Source organism: Salminus brasiliensis, chromosome 1 (assembly GCF_030463535.1).
Source record: "Salminus brasiliensis chromosome 1, fSalBra1.hap2, whole genome shotgun sequence".
Taxonomy (NCBI): domain Eukaryota; kingdom Metazoa; phylum Chordata; class Actinopteri; order Characiformes; family Bryconidae; genus Salminus; species Salminus brasiliensis.
Window position 1 is genome coordinate 16,799,224 of NC_132878.1, and position 17,416 is coordinate 16,816,639.

General features: G+C 42.4%; 1 protein-coding gene across 2 annotated transcripts in view; it reads right to left on the reverse strand.

The window, feature by feature from the left end:
- Nucleotides 1-540: 540 nt before the first annotated feature.
- abl1 (c-abl oncogene 1, non-receptor tyrosine kinase) overlaps nucleotides 541-17,416 on the reverse strand; it is a 33,144-nt gene continuing 16,268 nt past the window's right edge. The window contains exons 1-11 of one of the 2 annotated variants that reach the window (XM_072673495.1): nucleotides 14,357-14,939; nucleotides 10,416-10,580; nucleotides 7,859-8,154; nucleotides 5,895-6,167; nucleotides 5,663-5,747; nucleotides 5,337-5,514; nucleotides 4,895-5,079; nucleotides 4,439-4,591; nucleotides 4,201-4,290; nucleotides 3,994-4,119; nucleotides 541-3,782 (exon numbers count right to left, since the gene is read on the reverse strand). In XM_072673495.1, coding sequence (XP_072529596.1) covers nucleotides 2,164-3,782; nucleotides 3,994-4,119; nucleotides 4,201-4,290; nucleotides 4,439-4,591; nucleotides 4,895-5,079; nucleotides 5,337-5,514; nucleotides 5,663-5,747; nucleotides 5,895-6,167; nucleotides 7,859-8,154; nucleotides 10,416-10,580; nucleotides 14,357-14,441 — 3,255 coding nt within the window. In that variant the 5' untranslated portion in view covers nucleotides 14,442-14,939 and the 3' untranslated portion in view covers nucleotides 541-2,163. Of the gene's footprint in view, nucleotides 3,783-3,993; nucleotides 4,120-4,200; nucleotides 4,291-4,438; nucleotides 4,592-4,894; nucleotides 5,080-5,336; nucleotides 5,515-5,662; nucleotides 5,748-5,894; nucleotides 6,168-7,858; nucleotides 8,155-10,415; nucleotides 10,581-14,356; nucleotides 14,940-17,416 lie in introns of those variants that run through there. The other variant, XM_072673489.1, reaches the window with a different exon arrangement.

A 17,416-nucleotide genomic window follows, 5' to 3' on the forward strand; every position in this document is an offset into this window, starting at 1 on the left:
ATGAATGTGGTAAAAATCCCTGTATTTTATAAATAAATCTGTTGTAATGTTCATATTTATTATTACCACACCACTATCAAATAAGATTTATACATATATATATAATGTAAATATTGACTGATTTCAGACCACCCCCCTCCCCCTTATGCATCAAAGTCTTGTATTTATTTAATTATAGATGGGTGTTCTACACTTTTTCTGGCTCAGAAAACCAACAGTTCAAATAAATCATTAAAAGCCCACTATTGCCATAATGTTCATGTCGATCATGAGTGTATGTATACTTCTGACCATGTGAGGGAAATCAAGGCTGAAGTTACTGAATTTCAGCAAATGTTTTGCCCCCCCATCTTCCTAATGTTTCACAAAAGAAAGCTTAAGAAAGTCAAAATAAAAATAAAATATTACTATCCATTTCCTCAACAACCATTTTTAAGCGCTAAACATTTTTTAAAAATATTCCTCGGATGGAAACAGCTACAGTTAGCTGCCACTGAAGAGATTTTTCCAACACACACACACACAGAAAAAAAAAAATAGTTCAAGTAGCAAAATTGCTTTGTATTTTATGCAACACATTGCACCATGGTTACAGGGAGGGAAACGAAGAAGAGAGTAAGAAAAGTGTATTTACAAAGGCGAGCACATTAGTGTACAAAACTGTGACGCTCGCATACAAAAGAGAAGAGAGTAGTGGCATGGTTTTATGGTTTGGGGGGAAAGGGTCAACATTGGCAGTACCATGTTGAAACAAAGGCAGCTTGTGGTTGGCTTCATCCTCAAGCATCGCAGTCAGAGGGCTAAGTGTTGGAAACGCTAACACTAATACTGTAAAACAATTGCATTATTTCAACAATACAAGTAAAAACAAAAACAAATGTTTTAGTACATGTTTCTGACTTAGCAGTGAAGGTTCATTGGTTTGTTAAGCAAATCATTTCTTAGAGCTCAATGCATCAATCCTTACCATTAACAATGACGTTTAGAAGACGAGCCAAGTGATGGTGCTACTAAACCTCAGAGGAACACCCTTGATCTTAAAGTGATTATAATCCTTAAAGCCTTGCGGCAGTTCTGCGAGTGGTGTCTGGCAGCATTAGGAAATGACATCATGAGTGGTGGCTGGTATTCTTTTCAGGACATTATATAAAATAAAACATTCAGTTACATAAATTCTCGCTGGTATTGCTTCCTAGTCCTCCAGCTCCTGGAGACAGTAGTGTTCAGAATCCGACATCCACGCCCGCTACCGCAGATGGATGCATAATTTATAAAATATTTCTTTTTGCAAGGCCGCGTCACTGCTTCTTGATTAGTAGGCAGTCTTTCCGAGCTACTGCATGTGGTCCAAGCAATAGCATTTAAGGCACACTTGTTCCTTAGGCCAGCGGCACAGTGAAGAGAAGCCCGCTGATCTGGAATCATGGAATTCATGGCACAGTGTTACAATTCCTTAATACTTAAAACTGGGCTCAATACGAACAACCATTCCTCACATCACGGGACCATTCACATCACACATCAAAGCCCTTTACAACATTTGCGACCACAAGAAAGAAATGGAAAGCTTGAGAGGAGGAAGAGGGGACCAGAAGAGGGCTGCATGTTTCAGCCATATGTACGGTCTTAGTGAAAACCATGGAAATTTATTGTGTACTTAAATGCAACTGTGATGGTTCCCCAAATGTGTATTTAACTTGTTCCCAGAGAAGTGGGAGCCAGATGACATGGCACATGAGGTTTGACTTTTTTGATACTGTCATTGGCAATGGGTGAGAAGGCACATGAAGACAGGGAAAGAAACAAGAATTGGAATTAAGGACCCAACAGTTCTCAAGTAACTAAGACTTGGGCTTGAACCTTTTCAAGAAGGCCAAACTGAATTGCATTCATATTTCAAGAATCTTTGAGGACAAAACCCAACCACATTTAGGTTTCTTTGTAGTGTAACAAGTAACAAGACTTTTTTTTGAGCCTGACAGTATTTTTGGGAAACAGAGAGGGGAATTCAGTCTGATTAGTGTATTTAAACTGAATGGTATGTCACAACCACTCAGAAAAGGCTTCCCAGCCCCCCCCTGCTGTAGATCTGCTTTGTCAAGATCATTATTCTGCTTGTTACCACAAAGAGCACACACATAGTGTAGGATTCGGCCACTTCCGCTACCTCTGGACAATGTCACTAATCTCCTTGACAGAGGAGAGGAGCTTAGTGAAGTCCTGTGGTGTGTTGGCACCCCCAGTGGCTGTAGGGCAGATCTGCAGCTCCCGCAGACTGCTCTCCAACTTGTTGATGGCCTCACGGAAAGCAAACTTGTTCCTCATCTGCTGTATGGACTCCACGTAGCTGACGCAGTACTTGGACAGGTTCTTGCCAGCCTCCAGGACTGCACTGTGACTGCCAGTTTGCTCAGAGTTCCTGCTGATGGCAGCACGCAGGCGCTCCGTGCTCTCCAGGACCATTTCCTGGGTGATGGCGGAGTTGGAGAAGCGCTCGGTCGGCTGACGGGTTTTCCGCAAGGAGCGACGGGTATTAATGAGAGGGATGAAAGGTGTGGCCGAGGCTTGATCCCCAACAGGAGAGCCTGACCCTACACCCAGAGGTGGATTAGTTGGGGAAGTCGAAGAGGTCCTCGATGGCTGTCCTTTCGTAGTGTTGAGTTTTTTGGTGCCTTCCTGAGATGTAAGGGGCCTTCCTTGATCAACAGAGCCAGAGACTGAGGTGCTGTCAGGAGTGCCTTTGACTTTAGAGTCAGAGGACAGGTCTTGAGTGGGGCTCCTCAAGATCTTTCCAGATTTCACACTTGAAGGTGGTGGCGGTGGAGGAGCGGGCTTGGGTTTTCCAAATTTCCTCTTTTCCCGCTCCCTCTGAGCAGAGATGTCTAAAGGTTGTTTGTGTCTGCGCACTCTGCACTCCTCCCCAGCGGCCCCAAGGCCAGGGAACTTGAGCAGTTCTGCTTGCAGGGTGCTAGTTTTGGAACTGTCACTCTGTGCTTGTGCCAGATGACCCAGTTTTGGGGTTAGGGTGTGAGGGCTTGATCCCGGACTAGACTCTGCGTCCTTGAAAACATCGTCCGAAGCATCTTCAGTCTTCTTGGGCAGGCGCGGGGGTGGAGTGAGTGTTCCACCACGCGGAGTGCTCTCAGGTTTGAGCTCGTTTGCTCTCTTTCGGGGCAGGGCAGGCTTGCCCCCCAAGGTACCAGAGTCAAAGTGGCGAGGCTGCAGGTCACGGGGAAGTGTGACTGACTTCCATTCTGTACGGTCAGACCCTGGAGACATACTGGAAGCTGATGAGGACCTCAGGAAGCGCTTAGAGTTGGACGACATGAAATCTTCATCACCCGGGGGTGTCGTGGCCATCTTCCCACTAGTGGCAGAAGTTGGTGTGACCTTTTTTCGTGATTGAGAGGGGAAGAGCTGACCAGGATATGCGGGTGCTCCATTGGTAACTCCGCCAGCTCCATTGTTGTTTGCACAGAGAAACTTTAAAGGATCGACGCCTTGAGTGGCGTCGTTAATCGAGGAGCCATTGTTGAATTCATCCCTAGCGTCAGTCACCAGGCCTCTGAGATCATGGTGCCTGTCCTCTTTAAAGGAGCTGCTACGTTTTGGAGGGGCTGGAGCAGTTTTCTTTTTCTTTTTGATTAAATTGAAGGGGTTGAGGCTACTCTTGGACTTGTCCTTGGGCAGCAGCCTGTCATCTTCATTTAGGTTGCTATCCACCAAAGGCCTCTCTTTTCGAGGAAGCATTGGGGATATGGCTACCTCAGCCTCAGCAGCATCTGGTAATAATACACACATCAAAACAATAAAACCACTTGTTAGCTGTAGGCAGCTCACGTACACTGATTCTTTGTTCCTATGTTTTTATATTTTACTGAAACTTGATTTCTTCTGTTTTTCAATTTTAAAAACACATTTAACAACATAATGGACAAACAATTCAGCCTTTCTCCAGATTATAGTGCTGCATCACGATGATTTCATACTCACCAGGGCTGTCCCCATCTTTGTCCATGTTTCTGCGTAGTGTCCTGGTTTTGGTGGGGAGCTCTGGAGCCTGCTGTATGGGGCCAAGGGTCAACTTCTTACCTTTTTTACCCAATTCTTTCTCCACCTCTACCAAAGGTAAACAAAAAATTATTAGCTAATCTGGGAAAAGCAGACAAAAAAGTATGGTCACTCAGTAAAACTATGTACCATCAAAGATGCTGGATTCCTGAAACATCGTTTCAAAAGCTTGATGGGTCTCTGCAAAGGAAGGCCTCTCTGCTGGGTTCCATTTCCAACCTATTAACCAAAAACCAGCAGAAAGGCAGAGTCACCAGCAGAAAGGCAGAAAGTCCAGCAGAAAAGCAGTGCATAATTACACAAAATTCTATGTTGCAACACAATTATTTTGCCTCAAACGTGACTAATTTAAATCAGTGTTACTCACAGGCTCGCATAAGTTCATAGACCTTTTCTGGGCATCCCTCAGGTCTGTCCATACGGTAGTCTTTCTCTAGTAGCTCATAGACCTGTGACAAATCGATCCCAGGGTATGGAGACATCCCATAGGTGGCAATCTCCCACAGCAGAACTCCGAATGCTGAAACAAAGTCCACACACACATACTTGTTAAGATTAATTTAGCAATGATTTTATGGCACCACAGTTACAACAGTAGGTATCCTACATCAGTGGTCCCTAACCCTGGCCCACTGTCCTGCACATTGTAGTGCTTTACCTACTTTCAGCACACCTGACCCAACTAATAAACTCATTATCAGGTGCCAACTGAGCTGAAGAGGGATCAACAAAGCAGCGGAAGCAAATTGTACAAGGCAGTGAGACACCAGGACCATTGTTGGTGACCACTGGCTTACTGTCTCCAAATATTTTCTCCACTCACCCCAGACATCTGACTTGATAGAAAACTTATTGTATGCCAAGCTCTCTGGCGCAGTCCATTTAATAGGAAACTTTGCTCCAGCATGGGCTGTGTATGTGTCCCCAGTCATCAGGCGACTCAAGCCAAAATCCGCCACCTTTACCAAGTGGTTCTCCCCAACCAAGCAGTTGCGTGCAGCCAAGTCCCTGATGGAGGAATGCAAAATCATACCTGTTAATTTTCTAATTGAGATTTTTTTATTTTTAATCTCAATAAATTAACTAACAGATGAAATGAACTAACATATTTTATGATTTATGAATTGCTGTCCAATTCATATGGCCAACTGAACAAAGGAACATGTGGGAAATAAAAACACAGGTCTTTTCTTACAGCATTAATGTTATTAAACGGGCATTACAAATATCTGATTTGTGTTCAGTAATTTGACCCTTTCTCTCACCTGTGAATGAAGTTCTTCTTCTCCAAGTATTCCATGGCAGAGGAGATCTGAGTGGCCATGTAGAGCAGCACCACAGCATTCACTTCCTCTCGGTTACACTCACGCAGGTAGTCCAGTAGGTTACCATGAGTCATGAACTCTGTGATGATGTAGAAGGGAGGCTCCCGCGTACACACACCTGAGACAGTATATTTTTTTATAGATTGTAGCAGTACTTTTATAAAAGGTCCTATAAAACACCTTATTGATAATCACAGGTAATAAAATGAGCATTTTTCCATATTAACTAATTAAATACTTTTTACTCTTTCCAACATTAAACTTACCCAACAGCTGGACCAGGTTGGGATGTTTGATTTCTTTCATGACAGCAGCCTCCTTCAGGAACTCTTCAACCTCCATTGTATCCTCCTACAGGATAAAGACAAATGAGAAGGTTATGTCTACGTTTATATAACTACTTACATTTGTACAACGCCTGGTACTCTCTTAGGACTATGCTTATGCAATAAAAATACTGTCCTTTATATCGATTAGCAAAATAACAGACTGACTAACTTTTAGTGTTTTCACAGCAACAGTGAGATTGTACTTCTTCCAGACTCCCTCATACACTTCACCATACTGGCCGCCGCCCAGCTTGTGTTTCATAGTAATGTCTGTGCGCTCCATCTCCCACTTGTCGTAGTTGGGCGACACTCCATAGATTGTGGGCTTGTTGCGTTTGGGAGCTGGGTAGTGTAGTGTTGTGATGAGGCCATCCGCCACAGTGGAATGGTGATGCACCAACTCCGCAAGCGTGTTGAAGCGGCTCTCCGAGGACACGTATAGCTGTGTAGGGAATAGATGGAAGAAATAAGCAAACCAAAAAAGCCTGGAGGACGGTTTAAGCATGTTACAGTGAGCAAGGCAAGAGTTTTCTGGTTGTCTGTGCACAACTTTGACCAGTAAAACTATGATATGGACTGACACAATGCCAGTATGCCAATCATCATTAGACACCAACTTAAAAGCCTGTTGGTTGATAAATCATTCACTGATATACCAGTATAGGGAACAAAGAAATATTGGTGCAGGCGATGCTGCACAGTAGAACAGTACACCCTCACTCCACAGTTGGACAGTATACCAAAATTGAGCTTACATGTTCTGCAATGTACTGTATGTAATTTACTGGGAAGCAAACACAAATGCTGTTCATTAAGTTAAATATCATCTGAACATGATACTGATACATTATCAAAATATCATTAATTGACAGTTAACTATATCAATGCTGCCCAGCACTAGTTGTTGAACTGTGTGAAATGACATGATCATAGCTGGATGGTCAACAAAAAACATGAGAGTAAATTCCATTAAATCAAGCGGGATTCTGGCCATTTAAACTACTTGCGTTATTCAGCCAGTTTGGTCCAAAATCAGGTTACTGCTTAAAGCTCAGTTTGGCATGTGGTGTTCAGAGTTTGAGTCGCACGAAGAAGGGAAAGCACGTCCTCCTCTCACAAAAGCAGCCCGGCCACTGCAGACATCTTTCTCATGCTTGCCATTCCACAGCCTCACCTCAGAACACAGAGGAATGCGAAGCTGAAGTAGACAGGACATGCTCTCCCAAAGAACTCCTTGGGCTTCCCCAAAGTTTAATGGACGACGAAATGGCAAAATGGACAGAGACCTTATACTCCACTGATGCTTTTATAGTGTGTATCCTGCTGGGAGGCATATGGAGATGTAAAAGTAATGGGGAACTCTTCATATACAACAAGCCACTATAAACTGTAAGTGTTTATAGCATGTCCAAAAGCGATTAAGATATTAAGGGCTAAAGCTTTGCACCGTATACTACTTAGTCAAATTGTTATGTAATCAATAAACATGGCCAAAAGTATGTCCAAAACAATTGCCAAACAATGAAAATAAGCTCAATTTAAGAGCAACATACCATGCAGAGCCTGTAAAAAAAATTCTAAATAACTGAAAACTAACTAAACACTAAACAAACTTGTTTAGATGTTCTTTTGAAAACTTCTGATGCTGAATTTTGTGATGAGAATGCCCGTATGGTTTTCTTCTCATAGCTCTTTCCAAAAGGTCATATTTGTGCAGGTGTCGCTGCACAGTAGAACAGTGCACCTCATCTACAGAGTTTAATAAATCTTGCTACAGGTCTTCAAGGGGGCAACTGTCTCTCTCTGAAGGTTTTCTTGGTCCTCCAGACCTCAGCTTGACTACCACCATTTCTGTTAACTGCCATAAATACATTTTTTTAATTCCATAACAAAATGAGAAAACGCTTTGCTATCTTCTTACAGCCTTTTCTAGACAGCTGCAGAGAGGAGCCCAAGGCTGCTGACTGTAGAGTAACATTTTAAAGAGTTTGATGAGATTTGCAAGCTAACAAGCTAATGAAGCTTAATGCCTTTTAGAGATTCATTTAAATGTTCTACTCACTTCATTATTTACAGTAACAGGACCTTTAACCAGGGATGCTTAAACCTTTGCAGGCCACAGTATACTCTCACCTTGCCATCAGAGGCTGTGTTGATGCGGTAGTGGTAGACTCTGCCTTCATAGCGCAGCGAGATGGACCTCTGACCGGGGCTGCTCTCGCTCTCCCGCACTAGGAAGCTGCCGTTGATGCCACTGCTGAGCAGGTACTCGGCAGCATTGCGTGACACAGGTCCATGGTACCAGCTGTGCTTCTCCAGGCTATTCACCGGTGTGATATAGTTGCTGGGCACCCAGCCCTGGCCATTCTTGGTTTGCGCCTCGCACCACTCCCCATTGTGATTGTAGCCCAGCACACGCAGCTTTTCCCCTGAGAAGCCAGAGCATTGCAACAATGCATTACGTGGCATTATAAAACAAGCTGATTCCTCCTGCAGCTTTTTAAAAAAACGTACAGGATTATTACATACAGTGACTATTACTACTGAGAATAGCAGCAATATTGCCAGCCTACAGTATATAATGACAGCGAGAGTCAAAACTCTTAAGTGTGATGATATTAACAGGAATGCAGCACAGCGTGTGTCAAGATAATGTTTACACTGAGCTGTACAGTGTAATTCAGCACAGTGCACAGTGTAATTCAGTTCCTTAAGGACAAGATCCTTAAGGAACTTTAGGAGGTTCTTCAGTTTCACTGAAGAACATCCAAAAGCTCCTCAAAGATCGTGTCATTTTAACATTGTACAGGGAGACTCACTTACTCACAGGGAGTCTTATTGCAATGGTTGAGAATGACCTCACTTTGTGCTCTTTAACACAACAAAGCTGTATCAATCTGTATGTTCATCTGTTCTCCAGTTTTGAGTGCAGGGGGTGTGAGATATTGTCCAAAAGAGGGCAGCTTAGTGAGAGTCTTTTGTTCTGCCACAACCTCCAGCTTCAATTTTAACTTTTGAGATTTGTAACAATTAATAGACTACTACTTTTTCCCCTGCTTGCTACCGATTTTCTCATTTAAATGCCACCTGCCATTCATTACCATTTTTGTTCACAGATATTCCATTCTGCTACAGACTGCTATCTCCATTCAAATGTGAGCCCTTCTTGACCAAACAAAAACTCCCAAAAAAGAGACACACATTTACACTTGGCTCATATAACAACATCCTGAAATGACTAGAACAAACTCATGGTGAGTAAATGATCAGTATGCCTTGGTAAGGCAGTGACTCTTGAACACTAGAATCCTCTGAATTGCATCACGATTGCTTTAACCACGACGCACAGGTTTTTCCATGCGTCACTGCAAGGTTATTGCGGTTCACATTACAGTCTGCTAACTCATCCGGTGGTAGAAGGTTTTAATCTCATGGAACTGTTACTTTGGTATCACAATAAGCAAAGCATAGAAAACTGCTCTAAATTTTCAAATTAGAGCATTTGAAGTAATGTTAAACACTGAACAGCTCCATTTTTGCCTTTTTTCACTTTTTTCCTCTCCACATAATTTGAGTCATTAAAATATATTTTTACATTGACTTTTATTGAATATTTCAATGTTTTTCCTCCTCCTGTAAAGTTGCCATTCTAAGAGTACAGTTACTTTTTCCAAATGCTGTCCTCATTTGTTGGAGAACTCTGCTCCTTAAATAAATCCATAACAGTGACTAATCAAAACGAATAAAACGTTTTTAAATGTGTTTAACAAGATTCTCTTCGTTTAAAAAAGTTATAGTTTGTTGAATCTAAAGATCTAAAAGCATTCATGGTGAGAAATGTCCAGTAACAAAGGAAATCGAGAAGGAGCAAATACTCTCTCAGCACTGTATGTGAACCTTAGGGAAAATGAGAAAAATGCTGGGGATTATTGTAGGGAGGGGGGCGGTGGTAGCAAATTACTAAAATTTACTAAAACACTTATGAGATATACTAGCAGAAAGCCATTTCATCTAAGTCTAAATCAAGTATGAACTGTACACAATATGAAAAGCTTTGCCTAGCCTAGCAGAAACACTACTGTTTTTCAAAAAGTCAAGTGGAAAGAAGTCACGTGCTGCGCTAGATAAAGGAAGCGGAGGGGAGATAGAGAATGCGAAGCAAATATGTGGATTTCCAGGCAGCAGCGTCATTTTGCTCCCCTGAGAGGACATGCTAGGCCTCTCAGTTCCAACACTATAGCAGACTAATGGCTCTTTTACACTGATCTGACATTAGCATTGCTGTTCGACTAGTAAATGACTACGGTTTTGATTTCAGTAAGGAAAGCTATGTATTTCTGCTTATATGCAGGAATACCCAGAATCAGATTTTCTGTACATCCAAGATATGTCCAGTGTCAAAGTGTAACCAAGAGTACAATTAGACAAGTTAATTATTCACTTTGCTATTTGATTAATATGTACTACTGTTAATGATTACTCTTAATGACTGCTAGCATATCATCTATATAGCTGTGTAAACAGGAGACATTAAATGTGTTCATTTCTCTGTGGAACACAGATTTGTTTCTGATTAATCACGGATAAAACAAACTTGACTCAATGTTGGCGGTGTTAACTGATCTCGCTACTTATTAACTTACTTTGCACTTGAAAGGAATGAAATATACTGAATGTTCTGATGGCTTACCTTTAGTTATGCTGAGTGTGTTGTCACCACTTGCCACAAAGTCATACAGTGCTACAAACAGATTAGGGTCATTTTCACTGGGCCCCGCCAACAGGTTCTCTTTGGAGTTCCAGCGTGCCGCCTCAGACAGACCAGGGGACTCAAAATCTGGCCGCTGAAGAGCTTCTGCAAATCAGAAAAGCGCAAAAGAAAAACAAAAATCACAAACAGTGACATGATGTACATATACATGAACCTACACAAACACTTTATTAGGAAGACTACACTAGTACTGTGCAGGGCCTCCCTTTGCTCTCAAATCAGCCCCAATGCTTCGTGGCATGAATTGCATGTTGGAAACATTCCTTCTGGTCCTGAGATTCTGGTCCATGTTGACAGCATTACATCACACAATTCCAGCAGATTTTTCAGAAGAACTCTCATGCTGTGACTCTCATTCTACCACGTCCCAAAAGGATTCCACTAAATTCAGATCCGGTGACTGGGAAGGCCGTTGAAGAACACTAAACTCATTGGCATGTTAATGACACCAGTTTCAAAGCGACCTTTGCTTTGTAACATGGTGCATTTTCATGCTGGAATTAGCCATTAGCCAAACGACAGATAGATTAACATAAACAGATGCACAGGGTCGACGACAATACTCAGATAGGCTGTGCCATTCAAGCTATGATTAATTGGCATTAACAGAGCCCACGGCAGGCTAAGATAGCATTCCCTACTCCATTACACCACCTCCACCTGCCTGGACTGTTAACACAAGGCAGGTTTGCTCCACAAATTCTTATATTCTTGCCGTACAAGCTGTACCAGGCTAGGCTACAGTTTTCCAGCCTCCAACTGGCCAGTTCTGGTGAGGCTGTGCCCACTGCAGCCTCAGCTTTTTGTTCTTGGCAGAATCAAACCTCAAATCTGGTCTGACAACAAGAGTTGTCAACTAGAGTTTTAAATTGCACTATTGCAAAAAGTACTGAAATACATTACTCTATAATTTACTATGTTTGAAATATTATAGCAATATTTGCTTTTCAAATGAGTATGAGTATAAATAAAGGAAACCTGCAGGTGCTTACATTATCAATTCAACTAACCACTATAATAACTAAATTCCTCACACTTGTCATTGCAGAACATCAGTTTCAGAGTAATTACCAAATCATTCATTCGAGGTACTGAATGATAATCATAACTATGTGTCTGTGTTTTAAAGGGTTAATTCGATTAGGAAATGGTGTGACCTTCAAGCGACCCGTGAAACAAAAGGATGACAAGACAAATCCCTCATTAGTTATAACTCAAGTTCTTTCCCAACTCCTCTGCCCTTACATAACTCATTTTCTTCCTTTGCCTGATAAGGGAAATGATGAAATTCCTCGGTGAGAAAAAGCACAGCCAACACAGTGATTTCATTCTGCACAGCCAACTTTCTGCTCTGCCGTCCCCACGTGTTCTGTCCCCTTGTATATCCAGTGACCACACTGAATATGTAGCCTATACACAACGCCTCAGGTCCGGCATGTGTCATCACACATTCCTAACATGCTCAAGAAAGTGTCAGTTCTGGTTTCAAGCACCCAAAAAAGAATTTCCTCATCTGCGAGCTTATGAACCTGAAGCTTTTCTGTAGATTTCAAACCTTGTGCTTGTGCTTCTTCACCATGCATAGTTTGATATAATGTATTCTGACCTCTGAACACTTCAAAGGCTTAGAATTAGGACAGTATATGAATATTTATTATACATAGTGCACAATTACAAAAGCCTGTTCTTCCAACTATTCTTTACAAAAACGTAATTAACACAGCTGAGCAACCTGAGGTTCCTGATCATTCTAATAAAAGTCAGCAGTTTTATATCCCAGAGTTGTTCAATTCCAGGGACTGAATACAGCAAGCTAAAGGAGACGTCATCTGATGGACCTGCATCTTGAAAAACAGTTTTATTTGTAAGATGAGCCTTTAAGGGGGCGTCTTGTCTGGCACAGAAATGAGGCAGTGACAGCACAAGATAAACAAATGAGCGAGAACTGGCTGTGATCCTCCTGTTAGGCAACAGTTGAAGAAAAATAGTGGGGGACTGGACATTCTCGCATTTTAGTGGGGTTCTTTTCATATCCAGGTCTCTTGCATTTTGCCTAATAAGTATTTGCTTTTGTCCTAGTTGTATGAAAGGAGACACAAGACAAAGCACCAGTGACCACATGACGAACCAATTATCTCCTAAATGAGTGTGGAGTTACCACAACCTCAACCATTAAGCATAACAGGCCAAAGGAGAAGAGTGTAAGAGATGGTGGTGGAAACTCAGTAAAGGCAAGAAGCAGGAAGGAGGACAGCAAATCTCTCGTGAGGAGCTGGAGGGAGAATGCCAAAAATGAGCCCAGCCATAAGGAACACTCTCGACATTCATAAGATTAGTGAGAGTGAAGCATGAACCAAGACTAATCTCATGCTAACATGGAGAAAAAGGACACAAGAACTTACACAAATGGCTGATGTTTATAAGCAAGTGTCACCCAGAACATGACCGATTTCACAGTTCTTGGAAAAACAGGGGACATAAAAGTTGATTCTAAGCATTTTCCAATTTGATACTGATGCCAAGCATAGGATCAATGTTCAATACAAAACAAAGCTATGCAAAAGAGAAATCCACACCCATCATTGTTTGAACATCAAGTGGTAGTTTCCTGGATATTGATGAGGCCTGGTTTTGAACTAAACTGCAGTGTCAATGCTCACCACTGGAAACTGTTTAAGTCTAGGCTTAGTCTTAATCTGGGTCAGGGGAACTGTAAAACTCCTTATCAATGAAAACTGATCATTCAATCATTCATGTAACATGTCTGAGGGTGTTGTGCATCTTCCTTCCAGAACTGCAGCGGCCATTGTGAACGCAAAGCTAGTGTAATTGGATGTAGTGCTTTGTCTGTAACAAAAACCATTAAACCAAGACAGCATTTTTAAAGTATGTCAAAGTATGTCACAAGTAATTGCGTGTCAAAATACTATTGTACATGTTGTGCATCGAGAAAACGTAAAATTGTTTTTTGGGTTTGTTTTGCCATTTGGTCCATCCCTAATTGAAAGAATAGAAAGTATTCAAAGGAAGAGTACAGAGTTGTTTGCTTAACTGTTTTTTCTTTAAATAAATACTGAACATTTAATACTTAGTGCATGATACACTGTGCATTGGCTTTGATTCCCCAAGTTAACAGCAAAAAGCTGGATTTTACTTTCCTACAAAGCTATCAATCCATCTATCGCCTTCATTTTGTTGTACAAGTCATCATAGCACATTAGCACAGTTCTACTGTAAGCCTGATGATCAGTAGGACTATCATTATTACCAAAACAGACAATGTGGTTGTACTGATTCAACTCCTTCAGAAACTTCCCTCTATTGCTTCATTTCCATGAAACATTACATTTTCCCCTTCATAGAACAAGTAAACAGCAATTTTTATAAAGACTGGGAAACCTACACACGTGAGCGTGGATTTCTAAACACACACAATGTTTCTTTAAAAAAAATGAACCTATACAAGCAGTTAACCGGGAGTCAGATTTCCTTGTATTCTCTCCTCCCTCACTTTTTTTCCTCCCTTTCTTTTGCTGCGAGCCAGAGTGTCTGGCTTTGCTCGCCCCCCCCCCCCCCCCTCCACTTTCCTAACGGCCAGGCTGAGGAGAGAGCTCTGAGGCCTCGAAGTGAGGCCGAAAGCCTGTGATTTTCGCAAGACCATAAACTCGAGTTTCCCACCTCTGCTTCTTTGTCTATGCTTTTGGATCTTGTTCCGTCTCCCCTCCTCTGTAACAGAGATTCCTCTTCTCAAAAATCTACACTTCCCTGCCACCCCTCCTCCCTTCCCCAGCCACCCTCCAAACAGACACAAAGCCATGCTAGCTTTCTGCAGCTGGTCCAACACAATCTCAAACTCTTACCTTCGAAGTAATAGCTGGAGGAGGACGAGAGGCCTTTTTTAGATTTACACCCCACCAATTTCAAACAGATCTCCAACATTTTCATTTGCTTTTTTACGCTTCCACTTTCAAGAAAAAGTCCAGTCTTTCCTCGAGTTACACGACTTGGTGACTGGTCATCCAAAAGTTGGTGAACAGTTGATCAAAAGTTTTAGAAGTTGTTCAGCGGTGCCTTGGAGCTTTGGAGACAAACGCAGGTATCAACTTTCAAACGAAAAAGGCAGATATCCACATCCCAAAACTCCACAGCTGCATCCACTTTATGACTCCGTACTACCGAGTTTCCAGTCCAAGAGGCTCCATTTTTTTCCCTGGTCCACTCTCGCTCGATCGCTCTCTCCCTGGGAAAAATACCCATCCAAACGCTGACAACTCGTCCCAGAGACTCTGTCGAGGACCAAATCTAACAGCCTCACATAAAGAGGTGCTCTCTCGATCCTGCCATCCTGCTGTCCTGTGTCTTGCGAGTGTGATAGCGGGAGAAGCCGAGTGCTCGTGCTGCTCTCTGCCAACAAAGGGCCCCTTTCAGGCGCTGCCTGCTGGACTGAATGACATCAGCTGGCTGGATCCTCCCACCTCCCCCCCACCACCCCTAAAACACACATACAAACAGAACCACGCACACACACCACACACAAACTCTCAAACACGCACACATCAACAGAGAGGAACGCCGAGGCAGACTCTCCACTGAACTACCACTACAAATCAGAGTTGGGGAGAATGATGTGCTATGAAAAGCCTACAGCAGAAACCTGCCTTTGTTGCTCCTGCTGGAGAGTCACAAGGCGCTTTGTGGAAGGCCCCTCCCCTCCCCCACAACCCCCATCTCCACTTCTCTCCCTCCTTCTCGCTCATATAGTTGGTCTCTCGCGCTATTCTGAAATGTTTACAGCTTCAAAGAATGGCGCCTGGAGCTGTGGCAGCCAAGTGTGCTGTGAAGTGTCATGACAAGCATTCTTCCTTTTTGTTTTGTTTGAAGAGCTGAGCTTACTAGGCAACAGGCCGTTTTAGGAACTAAAGAAGCTGGATAAATGATTTACGCAAAATAAAAATTGGAGAGCTGTTCAGCTTTATTAAAAACATACTATACAGTATTGGGACACCTGCTCAGTCACAGTTTATTATGCAATCAAGGCTATTAATAATAATAATAAAAAAAGTTTATCCTGCGTTTGTTGGAGTAACTGCCTCTACTGTCTAGGTAAAGCTTTCTAATATTTTGCAGCATTGCTGTGAGGATTTGATTGCATTCAGCTTTATTAAAAATATACTATACAGACTAAAGTATTGGGACACCTGCTCAGTCATAGTTTCTTATACAATAAAGGCTATTAATAATAATAATAATAATAATAATAAAAAGAGTTGCGTATGTTGGAGTAACTGCCTCTACTATCTAGGTAAGGCTAATATTTTGGAGCATTGTTGTGAGGATTTGATTGCATTCAGCGACAAGAGCAGGATGTTGAATAATCACCACCCTCTCTCATCTCCAACTCATTCCAAAAGTACTGGATGGAGTCACCAGCCTTCCAGAGAAAACAGTTCCACTGCTTCACAGTTCAATGCTGAGGGGTTTATACCCCTCTACCCCATGCATGGCATTAGGCATGGTGCCAATACATCCATGTTTATCTGCTCCAGAGAGTCCTATTCTACTGGCAATACGATACAACAACTGGAAAACAGCCACTCTCAATGGCAAAACAACCCATACCCCTTTCCTAAATTCATGCACATTGTGGGTTAGCAAGCTGATAAGCAAACCAGCTGTGATTATTGATCATAAACATTCACAAACAACACAAAACAAGACAAGACAAAAGTCTTTTCATGTCTTTCAACATTACGAGGTCTCTCCATTGTCCAAACAGCTCACCAATGCCTACACAGGTCTTTGCCCTTGTACCTCCCCTTCCTGTGCACAAGCAAGAAAAGCCCCTGCTGCCGATTGGCTGCAACAATGTTGTGTTTGTCAGTCAGGACCACTTTGTTGGATTCTCATATACAGAGCCTGGGCTGAGTACAAACACCTGATTTTCTTTCTTTCTTTTTTTTTTTCTTCTTCTTCCTCTTCCCCAGAGCAAAAACAGACCAGAGAGCTAGCGAACTATGAGGAAACTCTGGTGAAGCGCCTTTAAATGAGTGATAGTATTTAGGTGGATGCCATCAGAGCTTAACCATTACTGTTTTTTTTTTTAAACTTCACAATCTTAAAAATGTGAGACAGTTTACAACAGGTGTGGGGAACTTAAAACCAGAGTACGGCACAGTTTGCTGATTTCCACATCTATTAAACCTGGCAACGAACAGGTCCAGTTGAATCAGACGTTATTGAGGAGAAAAGGGACGAAACTGTGCAGGAATTCGTTCCTCCAGGTCCCGAGGCCCCCACCTCTGGTTTGATGTGAAATAGTGATAATAGTTGTAGCTATGCAGTATCAAAAAGGAGTTACAAATATCACCAGAACCCAAAACAGAAGTTTGCATTTAGAGCCAGAGCAAATAACACTGTGCAGCTCTGCAGAAGGTGCAGCTCCGAGTGAACGCAGGCTTTAAGCTTTCGGTCTTTTTTCGTCCATGAGCATGTGGAAAAGGGGCATTAGCGTTTCTCTGGGACAGTGTCTGGAGCTGACATCACCAGTCTCTACACCAGTCAACTGGTGTCTCCAGACAGGCGGGAACCCAGGCAGCTCTCAAGCCCAGAGGCGTACTGGCCAGCCAATATGTTGTCTCGACTTTCCAGTCATAAGAGAGCGAAAATGACTGAAAATGTGACAATGATACAATTCCACCTCTGTAGTCCGGCCAACGGAATGAGAAGAGAACGGAGGTATGAAATGAGCCGTACCACCTACGCTGCAAAGAGGGGCTTGATGGTATTCAAATCTCCCTGGTTCATTAACAGTAGAACTGATCTCAGTTCAAAAGCAATGCAAGAAAAGCAAGTTCTGCATACCAAAAAAGGTCAGTCGGTCTGAGGGCTAAACCAAGTAAACTGCACAAAATCTTTCACGA